Source organism: Muntiacus reevesi, chromosome 8 (assembly GCF_963930625.1).
Source record: "Muntiacus reevesi chromosome 8, mMunRee1.1, whole genome shotgun sequence".
NCBI classification, from domain to species: domain Eukaryota; kingdom Metazoa; phylum Chordata; class Mammalia; order Artiodactyla; family Cervidae; genus Muntiacus; species Muntiacus reevesi.
The window spans coordinates 47,983,584-48,008,179 of record NC_089256.1 but is presented as its reverse complement, the minus strand read 5'-3'; the positions used below and the strand labels follow the sequence as shown (position 1 = coordinate 48,008,179).

General features: G+C 41.3%; 1 protein-coding gene across 1 annotated transcript; it reads left to right on the top strand.

The window, feature by feature from the left end:
- The first annotated feature begins 289 nt into the window (after positions 1–289).
- MUC13 (mucin 13, cell surface associated) lies at positions 290–23,631 on the top strand. The gene is made up of 11 exons (XM_065942112.1): positions 290–566; positions 4,124–4,246; positions 5,496–5,602; positions 9,396–9,451; positions 13,041–13,204; positions 15,996–16,121; positions 16,437–16,566; positions 17,213–17,250; positions 18,865–18,949; positions 21,783–21,984; positions 23,522–23,631. Exons 1-10 carry the CDS (start codon positions 290–292, stop codon positions 21,982–21,984), a joined length of 1,308 nt encoding a protein of 435 aa, XP_065798184.1. The 3' UTR covers positions 23,522–23,631.
- The last annotated feature ends 965 nt before the right edge of the window (positions 23,632–24,596 follow it).

Below are 24,596 nucleotides of genomic sequence, written 5' to 3'. Positions count from 1 at the left end.
AGGAATGAAACCCAGGCCACAGCAGTGAAAGCCCAGAATCCTAACCACTAGGCCACCCACCAGAGAACTCCCCAGTAATTTTTCCAGTTTTGTCTGTTCAATTTTTAATTTCATTTATGTCTAATTAAAAAATTAGAAGTAGTCATGTATTTTTATTTTTAATATAGTCCACTGCATTTATTTTTCAGGAAAAACTGGATTAGGTACTAATTAGTATTAAATAATAGCAACTGCCATTATATGTTCAGTGTTTTGTTTTCTGAAACTTGATATCTTTATTCTTCCAGTCATGAGCCAAGGCAATGAAACCTCAAGTGCCTCTTCAATCACAGATTTTACAACTACTACCATCACAAGTACACCCACTTCTAACACATCTACTATAACTCCTACCACCACAAGTACAACTACCACAAATACTACAAGCCCTACTGTCACAGGTTCATCTACTACCGCAAATACTACAAGCCCTACTGTCACAGGTTCATCTACTACCACAAATACTACAAGCCCTACTGCCACAGGTACATCTACTACCACAAATACTACAAACTCTACTGCCACAGGTACATCTACTACCACAAACACTACAAACCCTACTGCCACAGGTACATCTACTACCACAAATACTACAAACTCTACTGCCATAGGTACATCTACTACCACAAACACTACAAACCCTACTGCCACAGGTACATCTACTACCACAAATACTACAAGCCCTACTGCCACAAATACAACTACTTCTACCACAGATACTATAACCTCTACTGTCATAAATACATCTACTGCTACCACAGAGAGTACAACTCCTAACATTGCTACGAGTACAGCTATTTCTCCCACAAGTAGTACAATTCCTGCTACCATCTTGAATACATCTACTTCTACCATACATACTACAGGTAAGAGCAAGTCCCTCAAAGCTCCTCATTAAGGAGTCACAGCATTGTGAAGGATGGTAGGTATGTGTGTTCTACCAGAGAAGGGAAGTGTGTATAAAGAAACCCAAGGTGTCCTTGGATATAAAACCCTGGAATTAAAAAGTCTGGATCACACAGGCTATTAGTGATGGCAGAGACGCTAAGATTACCTGCAGTTCCATTCTATTCTTTCCTCAAGCTATTTGCCAGATGTGGAATATTTTTATAAACTTAGACTTTGTGAAAGCTACTATTGTAGCTTCCCTTTTCTTAGGAGATTTTTGGATATAGGTTCTGCTTCTCTGAGGTCAGGTGCTAATAAGCACTGATGAGATCTCTAGTCCCACTACTAGATCTTTGATCTACTGAAGAAAGGAGTCAGTTCTACCCTGATTCTTCATCAAATGTTATTGAAAACATGTGACATTACCAGGGCCATGGTCCAAAGGACAGGTGTTTAGGGATACTGTCTAAGAGATGAAGGTTGACCTCCGGCCTAAGTTATTGAAACAGGAAACACTTGCTTCATTTCCCAAAGTTTGGTACCGAATAGAGGTCAGTAACCTATCAGTGAAGGCAAACTAATAAATATTTTAGGTTTTGTGGACCGTAATAAGATCTGTTACACAACTACCCCACTCAGCCATATTAACATCAAAGCAGCCATGGACAACATACACATGAATGTGCTGATTGTGTGCTGATAAAACTTAGTTTACAAAAACAGAGGAGGACTGGCAAGAATTGGCTTATGAGTCATAGTTTTCCAACCCCTGGTCTAAAAGAGTCCTTAAACCTATGTTTAAAGGATCTAGGTAAACCCTATTATTCTCAGTTAGGGAGACTGAGGCTCAGTGAGGGCAGCCACTTGCCCAGGGTCAAAGAGCAAGTTAATATCTTCCTATACATTCTTCTTTTGGTTTCCTCAGTAATCTTTGGTAAATCTAAGAAATAAATGATTAAAGAAATGGAGCCAGAGGCTGCACTGAAACCTGCTTCCCAATCTTCTTTCATTTTTGGAGGGGCCACTGTGAAAGCTAGGTAAGGAGGGACACAGCTACACAATCAGTTCCCCTGTAGTCAGGAAAGGGAGCTTTCCTATGCCATTTCTGCTCCCCTAGACCCTCTCTCAGAGTAAGGCAGCCTTCTTGTGTTCTGGCCCTACACTAACTGTGAGGCATGGGCCAAACCAATTCTCTTTTGGCTTCAACATACTCACCTGTAATAAGAGATGATTGAACTAAATAGCCACAAAATCCTTTTCCCACTATAGCATCCCGTGACTTTATTCCTGGCACACAGAAATGCTACCGTGTCTGTCCTTTATTGCCAAGGGGAAAGCCACACCAGGAGTTATCTGACCGGTATATCTAAAATGGCTCTGCACTTGATTTCTTCCCTAGGATTTTCCAAATCATCCTTGCAATGTGGTTAAGGCTTTTTTAAAAAGCCATTTACTTTACTTAGAATATTGGTTAACACCCTGTTAGAGAGTTGACCCTTATTGTTGTTTGTGAGATACTGCACTATGCCTCCCGTGTCCAGGTAGCCTTTTTTTTTTTCTTTTACTCTTAAAAATATTCTTTTTAGATAGAATTTATTTCTTAGAGAAGTTTTAAATTCACAGCAAATTTGAGAGAAATGTAGAGAGATTTCCCATATTTCCCTGCCCCCATACCTGCACAGCCTCCCTCATTATCAACTTTCCTCATCAGAGGGTATATTTGTGACAACTGATGAATCTACACATAATCACCCGAAGTCCAGTTTACATGAGGGTTTACTGTTGGTGTTGTATATTCTATAGGTTTGGACAAATGTAGAATGATATGTATCCATCATAAAGACTATTTTCACCTTCCTAGCAATCTGTTGTACTCTGCCTATTCACCCCTCCCTCCCTGCTAACCCTTGGCAACTGCTGATCTTTTGTTGCCATAGTTTTGCCTTTTTCGGAATGTCATGTTGTTGGAGTCACACAGTATGTAGCCTTTTCAGATAGTCTGCTTTCATTTAGCAATATGCATGTAAGATTCCTCCATGTTGATTTTCAAGGCCTGAACATGAATAATATTCCCTTGTCTGGCTGTACCAGTTTGTTTATTCATTTACCTACTGAAGGGCATCTTGATTGCTTCCAAGTTTTTGCAATTATGAATAAAACTGCTCTAAGTATTCATTTGCAGGGTTTTGAGTGGAAAAAGGTTGGTAAATACTAAGTGAATACTTAGCATTTATATTGGGTAAATACTAAGGCTTGCACTTGCTGGGTCATATGATTAAGTTTAGTTTTGTAAGAAACTGCCAACCTGTCTTCTGAAACGGCTATACTTTATATTCCCACCAATATGAGAATTCCTCACTAGCACTATTATATTTTTTAATAAAGGTGAATTAGGCCCATAGTTATGGAAAAAAGAGCTTAAATGGGGCAAAATTATATGTAGTAAAAACTAAATCTCCCTCCTCTCTAGACTCACAGATAGAGAAAACAAACTTTGGTAAAAACCAAAGAGGAGAGGGACAAATCAGGAATATGGGATTAGCAGGTACAAACTACTATGTATAAAAGAGATAAGCAACAAGGATATATTATATAGCACAGGCAATTATAACCATTGTCTTATAATAACTTCTAATGTAGTATAATCTGCAAAAATACTGAATCGCTATACTGTACACTTGAAACTAATATTGTAAATCAACTATACTTCAATAAAAAAGAGACCATGTTATATATATTGTACCTTATATGTAGTTTTTTTTTTTAAACAACTATTTCCACCTATGGAACCATAAGAATTTTAAGACAACTCTGAAGGTTGTCAGTCACTCAGTCTATTCTGAAATAAAAAATCAGAATCATTTCATTTGACAGAGGGAAATGGCTAGTCCAGATCCAAAGTATTTCCTTACTCCTTGGAATTAGAACACTGGAATCTCTTTCTGAGCAGACTGTTACTCACCAACCTCTGACCTTTACTGTTGACAAGTGCTTGGCTCTAGAATTTTAGCAACAATCTTCCTAGAGACATAAGAAAATATGTGTCTGTTTCTAGCTGTTCTAAGGGTATACCATGGGGTAGCACAGCTAAGTAGTAGAAAGTGCCCAGGAGGGAGACATGAAGATTTAAAAGTATATTTCCAGGTGTTATTTATTGTCACTTGTGGATTTTTAATCTCTTTCTACTGTATCTCAGGTTCCAGCACACCTTGCAAAGAGGATTCCTGTCAGGGTGGTTCTTTGTGTGTTAATCTGCATAATGATTATTTTTGCCTGTGTTCAGAGGGCTATTACTATAATGCTTCCACATGCAATAAAGGTGAGTTACAAAGGATAACAAAGGAGATATGCATCTCAGGACTAAAGGGAATAGAAAACTTAAAATAATGACAAGAAGAGCTTCTGGAATATTAAACAGAGAGGAAAATTTGGAGGCAACAAAGGCCAGTCAAGCAGAAAAGAAGTTTCTGTCTTTATCTCAGTGGAACCTAGTGGGAGAAGAAATGGACCAATTCAGATATGTGAACTAGTTCTAGAGGTATGGGAGGGAATGGGTCCCTTCACTTTATCTGGCTGAAGGATCAGTGTCATGGGGTCAAAATGAAAATGATAGGTGTAGAAAGGTAGGTGTGTAAAATGATAGGTGTAGGTGTGTAAAACTACAAAGACTGCATAAATACAAAGCAGTGCTGTTACATGTGGACACTGATGCAAAATGAGGTGATTTCCTAAAACGACAGAGTCAGACAAGCCAGGAACCTGGTCTCTGACATTGGCTCAGTTTTTTTGTTATAGGATTTGCTTGTACCATAACACCAAATCTTATTTTTGGAGACTTAAGAACTTCTCAGCTCTGCAAATGGACTTTAAGAGCAAATTGACACTACACTTTTTTGGTTAGATCAGTTGGGTGCTATAAAAGTCCAAGGCTGTTTCCTGGGCTATATGTTTTTTTCTGTTTTATGAAAAAGAAATATCCCTTCTTGCCAACTGCACTGGAAATGAATGCATTGTGTTGGCACAGGGATTAGAGATATCCCCAAGGCCTTGTTTCAAAGGCTGTTCTGTTATTAGCATGAGTAATCTCATTTCGGGGATCCACTTTAAGTAAATGACCCCAAATAGAGAAAAGTGTTGTGCATTGAGATGTTTGTGCAAACTTTTTTTCCTTTTGAATAATCAAAAGCATTGAAAACAAAGAGTGACTGCATCAATGAAGGAAAGATGTGTTTCATAGAATATTATATAGCATTTAAGATGATAATTATGAAGATTGAGTAATGATTTGAAAAAATGTTTACTATTAAGAGTAAGTAAAGAAGACTTATGATATAAACTTGGAATTATAATGATATAAACTAGACATATACACACACACACAAAAGAGCTGGGAGAAATATACCAAAATGAGAATAATTGTGATAGGTTGGGTTTGGGGTAATGTTTTTCATATTTCTAGAATTACTGTAGTATTGTCATATGTTTAAAATTTAAAAATAACCTATGCTTTAAGCAAAATGAACCTTCTTTACATTGAATATCACAGAAAGATTCTGCTTGAATTTCAGGAAAGATATTCCCTGGTACAATTAAGGTCAAAATATCATACACAACTGCATTGGAAAATAAAGCTTCTGTGGTGTATCAGGAATTATACATTCTAGTTACTACATTTGTAAGTATTTTCCAAACATCCTTCCTCTATAAATATTCTTTATTCTAACACTGACTTGTATAGACTAGCATTTGGGTGGTACTGGCTGGTACAGCTATCCCAGTGTTTCAAACAGTGAAATGCACCCTTATTGGTCTGTAAACAGTAGCTGTTCCAAATTCCCAGCGCCACTGCTTCCTGGTTGCCTGGGTTCTTCCTCTAGTACCTGGGGGCCTCCCTGTGATCCTGCAGCCAGAGGTAATAGCTGGCACGGCTGAGGGCCTTCAGAAGCCACTTCTAGCCATGCCATACTCTTTCTTACAGAGGCTGATTAATGCTGTTTTAAAAGAAATGATTTCCATAGAATTGAAGAGAAAAAAATTGAAAAATTTTATTGTTTTCTATTTATAGTCAAATTTGCATACATTTCTAGACTAATCTGGCTTCTTTAATGTCCGGAAGAGGAACTGCATCTGAATTAATAAACGTTACTTCTTTATCCTGTTGTCAAAAAGGTCAAAATGAACAACAGCTTCATTTCATGTTGATTACTGTGAGTGTGTTGACATGAGGAGATGGAGATCTCTATTCTGGAGCCACATATGTCAGGAAGGCCTGGAAGGTCTCAGAGAGGGTGTCCAGCCAGTGTTTCTCAAAATTTAGTTTTGAAGGGAAAAATATTAGGTTGGAAATATATCTCAGAACTCTAGGTGGAGAAAGACTTTTAAAAACTAATGTCTTAAAGGGGGCTCAGGAAGCATGGTGGCCATGAAAATGGACCACAAAGTACAGAATAACAGCATCTAGCGACAAATTAAAAATTAGGTAAAGAGGAGAAAAACACATCTTTTAAGTCAAAAATCAAAAGCTGCCAAAAATCCTTGGAGTATGGCATGAGAATGAATGTGAAGTTTGTCAGAGTTTTGTGTTTTATTGGTTGTGTGTGCTTTTGGCATGACACTTTAGCTCTTAATCTTGTCTTCTCAGTTTTTAAATGAAACTTGATTAGATTAGAGGCTCTAAAGTAGAAGGTACCATGCTTTATGGTTTTTGTGTTTTTAAAGAAACCAATAAAGCATTTTATACAAATTTTAAAAAAAATAACGTTTTGTTCTATGACTGTGTGTTTCCATTTGAAATTACATCATTGTAAAAGAGTTTTGTTATTAGAATTGGTAAAACGTGAAAAAATATTATCCAGATGATCTTACAGATAGTACAGGGAGAGCAAGTGCTCGTGACCAAACAGCCGGCTCCTGGCACTGCAGCGATCAAAGCTGTGTCTGCTGTATTCTGGCCTTGCCTGAGCAAGGCAAAGGGTTGCCTTACCTCTTGTGCATGAGGGGCCTACTGGCCATGACTGAGCTTCTTACCCTGGATCTACATTCCAATCTCCTGCTCAGATGATATTTGGCACATTGAGGATAGGCAACACCAATGTTTCCATTTCCAGGGAATCCTTCAGTTGTCCCATGTGGCTTTACTGAGCACTGGCTACTGTGGCCACTGCATTTCCCAACATGATTTGGGTATATGAGTGTCCAGAAGCCTTTTCCTGCTACAGATCTAGGCCCCTAGTCTTCAGAGACTAGTTTAGTGACTTGTTCAGTCAGTCAGATGTTGATGGTCCCAGAGGTGCCAGGGAGGGGATCAAGCACTTTATAAAATCTGAGAAACTTTTAATCTGAAAGGGATACGCCAAAACTCCTTTGCAGCTCCTGGAGATAGGAAAAGAAAGACAGTTTACTTTCTTTAATGTCCTCTTAACAGACCGTGTAGCCGGGGCAGTGCCAGCTCAGGCCCTGAGAAGCCTCTCAGGGTCTATTTTGTCCCCAGCTAGATCCAAGTGGACAGGCTGCATGGGGATTTGAAGTTTCCCTGTTGTGCTGTACCTGGCATTTTACGTATATTTCTCATTCTCAAAGTAGCCACATGGGGAAGTTGGTACTATGATACTGTTTAGCAGATGGGGTAAGTAGTCAAGGATCAGGAAGGCTAAGTAAACTGACCGAAGGTCACCCAGCTGGTGAGTGAGGAGGAGGAATTTGAACCCAGACCTGCCTGACCCTCAGGGCTGCTTCTCCTCCCCTGCTGGCTATGTTGTGCAGTGGGGCCTGGCAGGCCTGTTTGCATAATTCCTGCCCCCATGCCCAGCCTTTTGGCCCTTCAGAGCAGTAAGTGTATATCCTCAAATCCATGAAGGATGACCTGGAAGAAGGAAAAAAGAAAAGGAAAATCTTTTTCCTATGCAGATGCTAATTTTGCAATCTTTTTTTGGAGATTAAGAACTTTAAATGGCCAATGGTCAACAGTGGAGCTGGATAGAACCTTGGAGGTCATCCAATGAACTTGATCCTAAGTAGACTCCAGTGCTCTGATGGTTTACAGAAATACCAGCTCTTCCTGATATTTAAAAGAACTAAAAGGAATACAGACATATTCTGGATACAAAGCTGCTCAGCCTTAACTAGAGTATCAAATTTATTTGAATTTGACTAGAATAAGAGAAATGTTTTACTATCTCTTAAAATTACACTAGTTTCCATGATCTTTTAAAGTGTGGCAAAAAATAATAAAATTCTTGAATTATAAAAAGTTGCACCAACCCAGTTCAACATTCATGTAATAAATATCAAGACTGGGGTCCAAAGAGAGGAAGGCATGCCAAAGGTTATGATTTCACATTTAATTCTTCAATCATCAGTCAGCTTGTGTTTGTTGATTGTTTCATGGAGATGGCCCTATGCTGAGTGCTATGGGATGGAAGTTGGGGATGGGCAGGTGTGGATGGTATCATAAGAAAGAGAAAATGAACCCATTCTTGGCATCAAATAACTTACTTTCTAGCTGGGACCTCCACCCTACCTCCACCTCACCCCTGCCAGAGGTCCCAGCTTCATCACTGGCCACTTGTTTACAAGTATCTAGAGTTGTCTGCTCTTAGAACACAACTCAGGCCTAATAAGATCTACCAGTGCTGGAGCCCCTTCCAGTTCACAGAGCTATGTATCATGTATTCTATCTCATTTTCTACACATTAGAGCCCTATTCAGTGGGAATTACTGCTGTCTCAAATTTCCCAGTGAGAAAGTGAGGTTCAAAGAAGTCGAATTTTGCAAATGCTGACAAATGGAGAAACTTGATGCTTCAGCTGTCTTCTGAGCCACACTGCTCCCAAGCATTGGTGTGAGCTATTCCTTCCTCTGTCTACTCCCTGGACCCACGCCACCTACTGAAATGCTTTATGGCCTGTTTCCTTTATGAAGCCCTGTTTTGTGCTCTGAGACTGGAAGAACATTTCTTTGAACTTCCAGGGTAGATTGTATTGTCTCTGGCACTTACCTCTGTCAGCTTCATGGTGTAATCTGAGGTCACACGGTGTAACTTGATCATGGGCTGAGGCTGCCTATCTTGGTAATCTATGTCTCTGGCATAATGCCTTGGGAAGGTAAGCATTTTAGTCTTCCTTGGGTAAATTGATGAGTCTATGAAGTATGCATATAGTTAAGTCTAACAAAGATGCAAAACTTCTTATGATTTGAAAAGAGAAAACAAGTCAGTCACCCTATATTTAAGAGTATTGATTTGACTGAGTGCTTCGGGTTTCCATCTTTTTCCTGGGTAGCTCTGACTTATACCAGAATCATCCTATTTTAGAGCAGAAATTGCTGAAAGGTGTTAGAGCACATGTAAAGAATAAATTTGCTGTGTTACATAAATGAGTTTAAAAATGGGTTTATATTAAAAATCTAGGCATACTATTACTTTTCCCCCTTGCTGTAGTTGTTATTAAATCTGTTCTTCTTTTCCACAGTTTAAAGATACATTTAAAATTTCTGATTACGGACAGACTGTAATTGTTAAAGTAAGGTAAGTTTGCTGTGGACCCACAGAGTACTTTGGAAGCAGGCTACGTTCCCTAACTTTTAGTCTCCTTTTGCATTCCCCATATGGCACTGAAGTCCTAGGGTGGCCAGTCACAAGTCAAGAAGAGGTGGTCAGTCTGAGTACCACAAAGGGCCCTGACTCAGATGCACATTGACCCTGGCCTGGGTGGGCAGAGTGTAGCCTGGGATAGCAAGATGGTCCCTGTGACTGGCTACTTAGCAACTTGCTCACATGGTCCAGGACATCACCTGAATCTGTTCGGTTTGATCCCTTGGCTACAAACCACACCTGGCCATTCCCTGGAATGTGCATCCCAGGGGGCCCAGAGGAGAATGAATGGTTCATGGCCATCTCTTCCTTCACAGGGGGAAATGAGGCAGACAGGATGACCCCAGTCACATGACTGGTCACTGAAGGGCCTGTTGTGAGCTCTTTCTATAGTAAGAACAGGCATGCAGTGAGTGTTATCAGCATGTAGTGACCAGGGCTGTGTGCTAGTTGGAAACCCAAAGAGGTAGAGGATTCTCAAGAAGTTAGTGATTCCGTCTTGGCCTTCTCTGAATCATATTGATACACAAGTGCTGCAGGCTGAGGAAAGAACTCTCTAAGGTAAACAGAATCATGCAGAAAAAGCAGCTCTAATGTATTTATATTTCTGTGGTTTTATTATCACATCTATATTCATAAACTTTGTCAAATCCTTTGTGGAAAAAGATGAATTAAGAGAAGACCCCCTAAAAGTAGTGAATTTTGATCTGGGCGATGAGCAAGGGGCACGTGTGACTGGTAGCCAGGAGGCAGTCTAACGGGAGGCACAGTACAGGCAGCAGGCAGAGAGGCTGGGCCCCAACACAGTGGCTAGAGGCTGGAGACACAGCAGACAACTACTGAAGGCTATACATCATTGAAGGCTGTTAGGCTTGGTTTAGGGGTCAGTAGGGAATTTCATGCATCAGGATGACTGGATAAAAGCAGGAACTGAGGTATGACAGCAGTACGTAGGTAAACCTCACCTTGAATCCCGGCCTTGTCACCTTATTGCTGTGTGACTGGGTGGGTGTTTTAACCTCTCTGAACTTTTATTACTTAATCTGTATATCTGGTTTACTCTGATCAACTTTCCCAGAACCCTGTGGGGAGCAAATGAGATACTGTTGGAAAGCTTCCCTGTGCAAAGTACCTGGCATATAGCCAGTTTCAACATGTATTAGTTCCCATCTGTTTGCCTTCCAGAATAGAGGACCCTGCAAGTGTGATGGTAGAGCTGGTCCCATGGAGTCATTTGGTGGGGAGTGGTTCCCTGAAACTGTGGGCACTCCTTCCATTTTTAGGGAGTTACTGAAAGGGAGCCAGGGGAGTTTGGTGACAACACCTTACCTGTGAACTCAGTGTCCTGAGAGGAGCAACTCCCCCAGCTTGAGGGCAGTGGTGGGCAGATGGACCTCAGTCTCACTTCAGAGGGCATTTCTTAGGCTCCAGACCAGTGCTCTCTCCTCGGAATCCCCAAGCTCTTTATTTACTGTCTGAATGTTGGAATTGGAAGGATCCCCAGAATTCCTCCTACACTCCAATTTCTCTTTGTACAAGAGGACACTCGGGCTGAGGGAAGTTAGGACTGGTTTTGGGCCACAGAAGATGGCGGCTCCCCTGGGTCTAGATCTCTGGGTTCTTAAACTTGGAGGCTAGTGCTCTGGTTCTGTATGCTGCTGCTGCTGCTGCTGCTGCTAAGTCGCTTCAGTCGTGTCCGACTCTGTGCGACCCCATAGACAGCAGCCCTCCAGGCTCCCCCGTCTCTGGGCTTCTCCAGGCAAGAACACTGGAGTGGGTTGCCATTTCCTTCTCCAATGCAGGAAAGTGAGAAGTGAAAGTGAAGTCATTCAGTCGAATCTGACTCTTAGCGACCCCATGAACTGCAGCCTACCAGTCTCCTCCGTCCATGGAATTTTCCAGGCAAGAGTACCAGAGTGGATTGCCATTGCCTTCTCCCCTGCTTCTGTATACGACAACTTTTTGTCACTTGAGTACATGGCCTCTCCATCCTTTCCTTGAACTGTTCCATGAGTAATGCCTTGCCTCCTGAACTGTATGCTAGTAGGTTCTTCAGATGATGAATGAATTATGGATGGCATTTCGTTCCTAGCCCACTGCAAAATTATACCATAGATCTCTGGTCATCTTTCAACTGATAAAGAAGAGTTTGTACCAGGTACCCCTTTCTCACTGCCTGGTACCTTCCTCTGTTACCTCTGAGTCCTACCATGAACAAGTCATGAAACTTAAAGATTGTAAAGCCCACTTTGCTTTTTGGACTCCTTTTTTTGAGGTAATCATTCCTAAAAACAGAATTTGGTTCATGTTTTGGATTTTCTGGATTATTCCACAGAACCCATATAGCTGCAAACATTATCTAAGTAGGGTTGGCTGTGTTTTCAAATTTCTGTATTTATTCAAAAGTCTGAATGGAGTATAGGAAAACATAGGACTGCAAAAATATATCCTGAGTCTTAAAAACACATGGCCACAAGTCAGAGTGGGAAGAAGTCTTTTAAAGTCCTTGTTTTTTTTTCTCTCTCAGTGGTTGTATCACTTGGTTTTTTTTTTTTTTTTTTTGGTTTTTTTTTTGATAAATGAAAGAATTAGAACTTGGCACAGCCGATCTCAGGACCCGAAACTGTAGTGCTAGTTAGAGAGGGAAAGACCCTTATGATGTCTTGCAGCAAGGTGATGTGATTTGGTACTACATTCTGATGCTTCCCAGGCTTCTCAGGTGGCGTTAGTGGTAAAGAACCTGCCTGCCAATGCAGGAGACCTAAAGAGATGCTGTTTCCATCACTTGGTTGGAAAGATTCCCCTGGAGAAGGGAATGGCAACCCACTCCAAAATTCTTGCCTGGAGAATCCCATGGACAGAGGAGCCTGGTGGGCTACGGTACATAGGGTCACAAAGAGTTGGACACAACTGAAGCAACTTAGCACATATGCACATCTGATGCTTCCCACGGCCCCTCCTTTCTTGGGATCAGTTCTCCTCTGGGTCAGGTGTGCCCAAGCCTAGTCACACACACACACTTTGAAGCTGCCTGCTGGTTTTCTGGGCCCTTTCTGGGAATGATCCAGACTCAATATGCTTGATTACTGGTCTCTCTGTGTGCAGAAAGGAACACATACCCCTTTGTCTCTCTCAAGGCACAAATCTGAGATTTTACAGCTCATCAGGAGATCTGCTCTTGATTTTCTACACAAAATGGCAGCTTACTATTTCACATGTTACTGATTCTACTTCTGGTTCAATCCAGGCACCTAGAAATGATTGTCCACAATTTTTCTAAGTGTCTTCCAATAGGACCTTACTGTAGTCCTAGATTTCCTCTGAATGCATATTGAATAGAGATCTCTAAGTCTATAAATGGCCATCTTATCAACCCCAGGCCTCCCTCTTTGAGCCTCAACTGTGGATATAAAACAATGGGTTGGGACTAACTCTGGGAGATTTGAGAGTCAGGGAGGTCTGAAGACCAATTTGATGATGCTTTAGTTCAATTCATCAAGTGATGGATTCATTTCATTTTTAGCACATCCGCTTCAGCAAGATCTGAAATGCGTGCTGGTGACCAGGGTGTTGACGTAGCAGTAGTAAACATTTTTACAGAAACTACAAAGGAAAATGAGACAACCGTATCAGATGCCATTACAAAAGCGATTAATGCACAACCAAGTAACTTTTCAGGATATAACCGTAAGTATTAAATAATTTTATTCAACATTTACCTGAAGACCTATCTACATTATCTATTATAAATAAATAGAAGTAAATTTTTAACTTTACTTGTGAAGGGGGCCAGAAGAACTGGATAATTGAATCCACAGACATCTCTGAGTTTTCTCTGAAACTGTCCTTTCTTCCTCCCTCCCTTTCCCCAGTCACTTGACTTCTGCTCATTTATAACCATCCCCTAAGTCATCAAACTGACTAATTTCTTCCTCTTCTTCGAAGGTAGCCTTGGATAAATAGCCTCTGGACTGGGAAAGATGAAGAAAGGAGGAAACAAGAGAGCTCTATACCAAGTTACAGCTTTCCAAATGCTTATAGAAAGTTTACCTACACAATTTCCCCTTTAGGCAGATGCACATGCCCACCGGAGAGCTATAACAGTTCACTTTTTCTGTTTTATAAACTCACCAACCAGGCCTGGCCTTTATATGAGCCCCTGTGACATGGAAAACACACACACTTTTTATTTGCTCATTTTTTATTTTTAACCCTTTGCTCTTTGTAATTGGATTTTTGTTGTTGTTGTTTTGGGTTTTGCTTGTAACAAGCCTGAACTCATTTGGGACTCTGGACTGTCATACTTTTAATATTCCACCTTTGGTTTCAGGACTTTCTTTTTATATTTTGTTTATGTCTCTCCTCTGAGAACTTCCTGTGCAAACCATGCCAGTTTCTTAAATTACCTGGGCTTCTCACACTTTTTTTTTTTTTAATAGCTCATTGGGGGTCATTTGCAGCTGCACAGTTAGGATTACATTTTCTTTTTTTCTTTTTTTCATTTATTTTTATTAGTTGGAGGCTAATTACTTCACACCATTTCAGTGGGTTTTGTCATACATTGACATGAATCAGCCATGGAGTTACATGTATTCCCCATCCTGATCCCCATTCTCACCTCCCTCTCCACCCCATTCCTCTGGGTCTTCCCAGTGCACCAGGTCCAAGCACTTGTCTCATGCATAGGATTACATTTTCAAAGCTTCTTACTTTCCTGAACTGTTTTCATCTTCCAGAGTCTCATACCATGGAACTATACCTTAGCATTTCTGAACATTTCAATATTTACTCTCTCAAAGACATACTCCTGCTTCTGGCTATCACTTGGTCCTTGTCTTCCAAGGAACCAGTCACTTCTACCTGCCAATAAATTTCTCCTTGGGGGTCAAAATTTGGTCCAGAGTAGCAATTCATGTAGTCAGAATAGCTATACCCACCTGGAAGATGAAATTGTCAGCAGGGCAAGACGAAACCTTACTGTACACCTTGCTTTTGGCTAGATGAGATTTCTAGCAAGTGTGAGGAAGTTGAGAGTCCTGATCAGCTTGGGGATTGACCACTCATAATGGTCATCAAATGAAAATATCCAGTGTGTTCTTCAAAATAAAGTTAGGGTTCCCTTTGCAGTTCTCTCATTTGGCTCTACTTAAACTGTCTTAGCTCTGAGCCTGGCAGACTTGAAACCATCAGCCTCAGCTTTAAGAACTGCTCTTTTTGACAACTCCTCTTGGTATCTCTCCACTTTGAGACCAGGCATGTGCTGTCAGATACATGAACAGATTATCAAATGATGCCAGCTAAAGATGGCCACAGGAGCACGAACTGCCCAGCACGTGGAAGGGAGAGCTCAAAACTTTTAGAGAAAAACATCTTTTGCTGCTCTCTCATTTCAGCTGCAAAGACAGAGTCTGTCTTCTGTGTTAACAGTTGTAAAATCTCTTTCTCTGGGTTTTTATTTAGAGGCATTTTCAAACAGAAGGTGATAAAGGAAGTTTAGTTACAGGCTTGGGATGTTTGGAAGAGAGTAACCACATGTCTTCTACCTGCTCCTATTCTCTCCCCCTAATCCATTCTCAGATTCATCTTTTTGTACCTAATGCCTTCCAATCTGTTTCTAGACTAACATTCTTAAAAGATGGTTTTCTTAAGGCCATGCTTCTGCTCAGAATCTACAATGGATTTCTCAGACTTGTAGGATAAAAGTGAGTGGCCTTAACCTAGCCTTCTAACTCTGCTATACCAATGAATGAACAAAGGAACGATTATTTGTTGAGTCTCCTATAGTAGACACTTGCATTAGCCCCATTTCACAGGTGGAAGGGACATTGAACCCAAAAAAATCAAATGATTGAACAAAAAGCCTCCAGACAATCAACTGCAGAGCCAAGAATTCTATTTTCTTCCACCTCACCTCACTGCCTCTCTCCTGCCCAAGTACAGTCCCATCACTCCCAGACAACAATCGTTTCCTTCTTTTCATCCCTTGTTTACTTCACTTAGACTTTGCCTCGGACTATTAAAACCTTTCCTCTCTTTCAAGACGTAGCCCAATTTCCACCTTCTCCATGTTATCTTTAGCTATCTGAGCCCCTGAATTCCCACTGTACTTAAAGTCTGTGCTACAAGTTGCTGGTTGCAACTTTCTATGGGTACAAACATGTAACTCTCTGAAGATGGGGTCCAAAACTTATGCAGCTACTGTGTCCTTTGTGGAACCCAGCAAAGAGCTAGATGCAAAAGAGAATTTGAGCACAGTTCTACTGCATGGGATTGAATTGATTTTAATTGAATAATATAAGGAAATATTTACAGAAGAGACCCACTGGGGAGCTGAATTTCAGAATCTTGGATTTTCATTGGTTGAATCCCAAAATGTGTTAAAAGGCAGTGATGACCACAATGGAACAGGGTGTTTTCACAAGTTACCTTATCCATATTGTCTTGCTAAGTATGTCTTTTAATTATTTGTGCCTCTCAGAGCAAGATCGGTGTGATTACTATGGTTGTAAAAAACCAAATGACCAAAATGACTGTGACAGTGGTTTACAATGTGAGTGCCAAGAGGGGCTGGTGAGACCAAACCCACAGATGCTTATGTGTGTTGGTAAGTGTTCCATCTGCTTCAAATGGTTCACCTCCTTCCCCTTTCCTTCTGCATTCTCACAAAGGACATACTTTCCTGCTCAAGCTTCCATGTACATTTCAGGGTCTGAGGGATGTGAATTTTGGCTTTTGTCCTATGGGCCTGGAGGGGGCCTTGGGTAAGAGCTGGTGAGGAGGTTCACGTACCACTTCACAGTCACTGAGCACCTAGTTTCACCCAGAAAAAGCAATGTAAAAAATTATATTCTTCGATGTGTCACATTGGGGTTGAAGAGGCTGTTTCTGAAAATTACCCAGAAATCACTCTCTTTTGAAGCTTTGGGTCCAACATGTTCTGAAACCTGCAATGAACAGAACAAGAAGCAATGCCTAGTGATGAACAGCACGAGAGCTGACTGCATATGCCTGCCAGGCTACAAGGAAGATAAAAAAGGGATTTGTCAAAAGTAAGAGAAATCACCCCTTTTTCATCTTTTCATCGCTAAGGCTAGGCGAAAAGGACAGAGCTTGTAATGTATGTATGAGTTTAGGTTTGTGAAGTTGGTTCACTGGCACAAGGTACAGAGCATCACCACCACCATCATCAATTTTTGAGCATTTATCTGTGTGCTGGGAACTACAGTAGGTATTGCTTCTCAAATAACAACTTCAGGAATGTATTCATTCCCCCATTTTCAAGTGATAAAACTAAAGCTCAGAGAATATGAATGGCAAGTCCCTGCTCACACGGCAGCAATAAGTAGCAGAGTAAGCCATGTGGTCTCACAGCTTGAGGGGTCCCACTAAGTGCTAGGCCTCTGGGAACCAGCTTCACCCAAACCAATTAATCCTCCCAGTGCTCTGAAGATGGAGCACTCAGATGGTAGCAAATGGAACCACACAGGATTGTATGCCACCTCAGTCTTCCCGAGAGCCATGAAAGGTACTTACCTGGAAGATCAGGGTGCAGAAGGAAGAAAAGAGAAAGAGGAGACAGAACGGGGAGGAGACAATGAAAGAAGGATGCATGGAAGACATGGGGTTTGGGTAGGAACTCTGACCTGCTTTCATAAGGTTCTTTACCACAGTTTCCTATTCCTTCTTGTATTTTAGGTGTGCATTTGGCTACAGTGGAATCAATTGTAAAGACTGTGAGTAGAAAAGTCTTGCTTTGTTATTAAGCTTCTGAGAAACAGACATTGACAATGTTCAAAATTCTGTTCAGTCCCCCAAAGTCTCTGACTTTTTTCATAAAAAGAGAGAAAAATCTGCCTGGAGTTTGTCTTCTGGGTCAGGCCAGTCCATGCCCACCCTTAGGTCATAGGTAGAGCCTCTCAGTTATGGGAAACAATAGAACTCAGCCCAAGAAACAGGCTGGAACCCCTGGACTTGTCCCAGGCCAAAGAAGTTTGTCCCAACATTGCATTCATTTCCTGCATTAGATTAAATATTCATTGTCTGCTACTAGAAAAGGTAAAGACCAGTATAATCCAAAAATGTTATGTTCATAGTGGAGCAAAACTAGAAACCAGACATTTAAATACTCAAATCATCTTTTTGTTTTACTAGTGTTTTTTAACAATTTTTTTCCTTTTTCCAAGTTTGGAATATGTTGTAAATTCAGTTGCTTTGTTCCCTGCCATCCCCTACCCTCACCAGACTGGGACAATACTAACTGTATTATATTTAAAATTTTATATAATGAACTAAACGATCAATGACCCAAGGTGAAGGAAATATTTCTGTTAGTTTCCCAGCCAGCCACAAAGTTAGTGATTAGAAATGCTTTTCTTTTCTACAGTATTTTTTGTGAGCCTGGGTTTGATAAGTCATTTCTTCCTTCTGAGCTTTCAGTGTCTCCACCTATAACATGAGAAGTTTGGATCAGATGACCTTTGAGGCTTTTTTCAAGACTTAATGATCAATGGCCCCATACATCCTGGTTAGTTAGAGGTGACATAAAGGGCAGTCATGGAGCAGGAAGAATCAAAGGTATCTAGAGCAGCACTGACCAATAAAAATACAACATGAGCTTCAGACTTAATTTCAGATTTTAAAAATTCTATGTAAATTTTTAAAAGTAAAGAGAAATAGGTGAAATTGATTTTTAATAAAACTTTATTTCACTCACTATATGGAAAATAGTATCATTTCAGCAGGCAATCAATATAAGAATTATTAGAGATATTTTGCAGTTTTTTCATACTGTATGTTTGAAATCTGCTGTGTACGTTACACTGACATGCTACACCAGGATGATATTTTAAGTGCTCAGGAGCACTAGACAAAGCAGATCTAGAGGAGACTGAGTGGTAATGAGCCTCCAGACTCTTCCCTCACCAATTACATCCAGCCTTTACCTGGCTCCTCTATTAGTGACAAATTTAACTCCAACGTAGTTCCCCTAAATTGATCAGCAAAATCAGTTATGGCAGCAGGCAAGGCAGCAGAGGTAAGGACTTCAGGTGAGTGGACCTCAAGTGAGATCCCACTCCCTATGAAGCCCAGCAAGGTCCTGCCACCATGGCCTCCTTTGTCTTTATGGTCTTCTTTTGTCTGGCAAGTTTGTCTCTTCTGACTGAGTTCTAAAGACACTGTTGGGGGTGATGGTGGACAGAGGGTTAAAGGAAGTGAGCCACCCACTCATCCTGGCCCTGGAAGTGGGGGTCACAGACCAGAGCCCCATTGTGTTCTTGTCACCTGTGCAGTAGATGGGGGGCTCTGCTTGGGGGAAGCTGTTCCTACTCTTCTCTTTTCCCTTTCAGCATTTCAGCTGATCCTCACAATCGTGGGCACCATTGCTGGCATCGTCATTCTTGGCATGGTGATTACACTCATCGTCTCAAAGAGGTATGGGACAAAGTGTCCTTTTCTTGGATCACAGCCACCAGCACTACACTCTGGTTTCCAAACACACCCAGCCTTTCCCAGGCAAGAGAAGGAAAATAAGGCGAGACCTCTCTAATACCACTGACCTTTTATCGTCAGAACTTTCTTCTGATTCTATAAGCTACACATGATTCACTAAAGAAAATAGAACATGTGTAAGAGAGCAAAATAAAAAAATCACCCACAAAACTCACCACCCTGAAACAACCAACATTTTTGAATACATCCTTCTAGGTTTTTGGCTACTGTTTAAAATGAATTTTGTATCTTTTGTGCTTTTAAATTTTTTGTTGAGGTTTGTTTTTGCTTAATACTATAATGTGACATCAGTGTTAGTTGCTCAGTAGTGTCTGACTCCTTGTGACCCCGTGGACTGTAGCCCGCCAGGCTTCTCTGTCCATGGGATTCTCCAGGAAAGAATAATGGAGTGGGTAGCTATTCCCTTCTCCAGGGGATCTTTCCAAGCCTGTGACTGAACCCAGGTCTCCTGCATTGTAGGCAGATTCTTCACCATCTGAGCCACCAGGGAAGCCTATAAAGTGACATAGCAACCATTTTCTGATGTCATTAAAAGTGCTTTGGGTAGTTTGGGATTTTTTTGAGCATGAGCCACTTTCTCCTTGTTTGCCCTACAATAAGCCTTTATTTAGGGCTTCCCTGTGGCTCAGATGGTAAACCGTCTGCCTGCAATGCAGGAGACCCAGGTTCCGTCCCTGGGTCGGGAAGATCCCCTGGAGAAGGAAATTGCAGCCCACTCCAGTACTATTGCCTGAAAAACTCCATGGACTGTTGCCTACATGGACTGTCACCTGAGGAGTCCATGGAGTCGCAAAGAGTCGGACATGACTGAGGGACTTCACGACACGATGACAATGAAACCTTTATTTGCTCAGAAAAAAAAACAAAAAACTATTTTGTTGGCAATATTTAACTCCATTGATATTGTCAAATATAATTTTCATCAAGTCACCCCTGCCAAGAATCTCACTGCAAATAGCCTAACACCCCTGGTGGCTCAGATGATGAAGAATATGCCTACAGTGCAGGAGACCTGGGTTTGATCCCTGGGGCAGGAAGATCCCCTGGGGAAGGGCATGGCAACCCACTCCAGTATTCTTGTCTGGAGAATCCTATGGACAGAGGAGCCTGGCAGGCTACAGTCCGTGGGGTAACAGAGTTGAACATGATGGAGTGACTAACACAAGGACAAAGATACCTCAGCTGAGCCTCCTGGGTTTTAAGGAGAAACATTATCTCTGCATGGTGCTTTTTCAGTTTGGTGCCTTAAGTACCCTTTTAAAAAACTTAAGTAGGGTCCATTCATTCATTCTACACTTAGATAAAGTTCCCTCCATTAACAGGGATGGAATGCTATCTTCTATTCCATTCTAGTTATGCCAAGTGAGGAGTCACTCTGATTAAAAAAAAAAAAAATGAAAAGCTACTTTTTAAAAGTAGCATTTGACTCATAGTTTATATTTTGGCAAATAGGTTTTCTTGTACTGTAATATGAGAGGACAAATCATTTTCATTCCTAAAATATTTTGTTTCTTCTTTTTTTTTTTTTTTCCTCTTTCACTCCATTTTGTTATTAACTCTTCCCCAGAGACTTGATTGCAAGGATGCCAAGCTGGGAACTGGGAAAATGGCCTTCCCTTTCCCAGGGGGAGGGGGGCCAGGACATTCAGCTCCAGAGTAAGGCTGCCTCCTCCATGGTGGACTGGCTCACTGCCATAGTCTCCAGGGTCCTCAGGGGCTGCAATAGAGCTTCTGTCCCAGAAAACAGCCTTGGTTCTCAGTTCCCTCTTCCTGCTACAGAACCTGGTTTTGCTCTTAGCTCAGCCTTGGATTCATTACTCCTGAAGCCCTCCAAGAATTAGAATGTCTTGTCCATTCCTGAGGGAAGGGAGCTTCTTCTCAGCCACCTTAGACAGGAGTGTTGTCACAGGGAAGAACTCTGTGGTGGGCTAGGCTGGCTATCAGGGTCAGCAGATGAGTGGGTCTTCCTGTACAACACCCCAGTGTCTGAGAGTCACCCTGGGACTGCCCTGTGGCCTTTACGGATGCCTCTGGCCCTACCACCCACTCTAACAGGGCAGCACTGTGGGTGACTGTGGGCCAGAAGGAAAGAAGGGTCATGATCAGAGTTAACTGGTGCAGAGGCAAGTGCCTCCCTCACCTCAAATCTTTTCAGTTGGCATTGAATGTTTACATTTGAGGTCCTTGAGGGCTCGCAGCAGATCCTGGGAAACTTCTATTTCTCCTTAAGACCTTTATGCCTTGAACTCATCTTATTCATTGAGGTGCTACTATAGAATTGACTTTGCTTGAATGAAAAACTGTATCACAAATCATCCTTTTTCTTTAACTTTTATTATCATTTCCATAAGTAATTCAAAGGCACACTGAAGAATACTAACATTACTAGCAAAATGTAATATAACAGGCAGAATTATTAATAGATGGTAATGTTGGATCAGGATAATGTTCTGGTTTTGATGGTTACATAGAGCTTATGAGGAGAGTCAGGGAATCTACACTGCATGAAGTACTGAAGTATTACCAGTAATGGACATCAGGTCTGTAGCTTATTCTTAAATGGTTCAGGAAAGTTAACAGTTGGGGACTCTGGGTGACAGATGTATGGGAGCTTTGTGTAATTTTTTTTTTTTTTGTAACTTACATGTAAATTTGAAATTATTTAAAAAATTTAAATATTGAAAAAAGAATATTAACATTTGCTTCAAGGAACTTGCTACCACTGTCAGATCCTAATTTCTGTTACCAATTGTAGGTTAAAGAGCAAAGGCAAGAATGGGGAAGAAGAGACCTTGATTGAGAAGGACTCGCAAAATCTGAGACTCAAGGAGACTGGCTTTAGCAATCTAGGAGCAGAGGGGAGCATCTTCCCTAAGATCAGGGTGAACCTGCCCAAAGACAACCAGCCAGAGAACCCCTACACAAGGCCGGGTACTCTACCCCGACGAGACTATTAAGTGAGTATTGTGAGCTTTCTATTTGCCTTTGTTGAGTGAAATGCCCCAGGGCAGACTTGGGACCTGGCTACTATATCAGCAGCAACCCTGGCTGCCCCGTAGACCTTTTTTATTTTTAATCAGGAAGCTATTATAATTAGCCACCAATTGGTCCCTAACACTGACCATCTATGTGACTTTAGACATACCACTTAATTTCTCTCACCATCTATTTCCTCAGCTGTAAAAAGGGAAGCTTAATTCAGATGACCTTAAGGTCTCTAAATTATATATTTCTTGGGCTATAACTCCAGTGGTTGTGATGATAATTCCTAGACTGCTGAAGGCCCTAGGACCCAACCTAGGTCTGGCCTGGGAAGGACTGTTGGATGTAAGCATGATTCTGTTTACATGGGTCCTTTCCAGACAGCCCACATAAAGGCAAATCTCTCCTCTCCTCCCCACCCAGACCACAAGGCAACCTGGTCAATTTCTAAAGTAACAAGTGAGGCTGGTAATATTTTCTTTCCCTTGGGAGGACTTTCAAGATAAATAGCTTGTCCTCGTGAGATCTGTATTAGAGAACTGTAGCCGGCATTGCTCAGTGTGACCAAAAGAAATACTGAAAGGAGAAAGTCTGTCAGAGGAAACTCCTGCAAGGAGGGTGACAAGTCAGAAGGAAAAGGAGAAGGGGCTGGAGAAGAGGAAGGGGAAACAGAAGAGGCAAGGAAAAAAATGACTTGTTTAAAAGAGGAAGAGTGGGGAGAAAGAGGAAGAAGGAGGGGTGAGGCCTCCCAGGAGAGAAGAAAAATAAAGAGGCTGAGGAGAAGGAGGACCTAGAAGGTTGGGCGAAGGGCCGGGGAAGGGGTCACAACATCCCCACTTCCCATGTTTGAGCTCAGCTTCTGCAGGTGGCCCAAGTGAGCAGGTCATCCTTTGAGAGTCTTCATGCACTTTGAATATTCTGGGAAAATCTGTGTTGTTTTTATTTTAAAATCTCATGGTTGATTTTCCTTTAGTCATGGACTCTAAGTGTTTCATGTATGCATGAAGGGGTGATTTGCACAAAGTGTGCCATGTGGGGTTGGACACAGGGTCCAGTCAGCAGTAGTCGAGAATGGATGTCCCACAGACGCCTGTTGGTCCTACCTAAGGTGAACCTTCCATTGAACTCACTTCAAGCCTCCCTTTCTCCACACTGGTGGAATGCCTACTTCAAGTATTGCCTCTGAAGAAAGGCCTTTAGTGCTTGAGTACGCATGGGATTTAGAATCCGACAGACCTGGTTCACAGTCTGACCCTTCCTGTTCTGAGCTGTGTGATCTCTGACAGGTTATTTGACTTCTTTGGGTTAGTTTACTCATCTGTGAAATGGACTAAATGAAGCCTACTTCAGAGGATAAAGATCAAATAAGCCAAAATGCATAAAGAGCTATTTGAATATTATTCAATAATATTTAAAACAATGCTAATCACTTATGAAACTAAATTTTCTTATACATTTCCATTGGAATACTTCCTTTCTAAGAGTTTCCCTCCCCTCTCTCATTTTGTCTAGAATTTTATAAGAATTTGGATCCATCCACAGCCCCTCAACCTAACATATGAGGTTTTATTTTGAATGTTCAAAAGACTGATGGAGAAGGGAGCAGCCTTGAAGATCTGGCCTTTGGTACTTCTCTTCCATCCAACATCTAGCCTCTCCGAATGGAAGTTGTGACTATTTACAATTAATACAACTTGTTTGCTAACTAAGTACCTATGAAATTAAATGCATATAGATACTGTGAGCATTTGCAAGAGAGTTGATTTGCTCCAGTCAGGACAGTGGTTAGTTTTTCTTCCTGGTGGGGCAACAATAACCATTTCCTATCTAGAAGGAAGCTCCCCAGGATTATTCACTCCTGGAAGAGTCTAGAAGAATGTTGCTTGAAGTTGATACACTGCAGATAAGTGGCCTAATTTTGGAAGACTCTTACACACCAGCTATGGAGGTCCCAGGCAATGGGAGGAAATACCATCCTTCAAGGGGCTCTAGTTCATTCTCTGGCAAGTTAAAACAGAGATGCTACTTCTGTTCCTCAAATATAGGGATTTCATTCCCCTGCTGGGAGTTTGTGACCTGGCCTCACACCCAGGGGACAGAAAAAGAGACATGTCTCTTAGTTTTTTGAGGAGCAGTTACTGGCAATCCAGGACCTTCTTAATGTCAACTAGAAGACCTGGACTGAAAATGTCCCTCGAGCCTTGTGATACAGATTCCAGAGGTACTTCACCAAAGCATCAGCTTTCCCTCAGAGGCTCAGCAGCGGCCACCAACATACACACAGCCAAGAATGGGGACAGTCACCTCGAGCACAGTCTTTCTTTAATGTCAACAGTATCCTTGCTTCTGTCTAATGTTCTGTCTCCTTGCAAGTTATTTTTTATTATTATTATTATTTGTTCTTGACTGTTAATTATAAAAGATAACAAATAAAGTGTCTTTAATAGCTGGTGTCCTTCCTTGTGTTTGGGATTGGGATGATGCAAATGGCAGTTAAGTTTCACTTTTAATAACAAACCTGACATGTGGTAAACCAAATTGATTAACATCTGGTCATTAGGTGCAGTTGCATTACCCAAAGTAATTT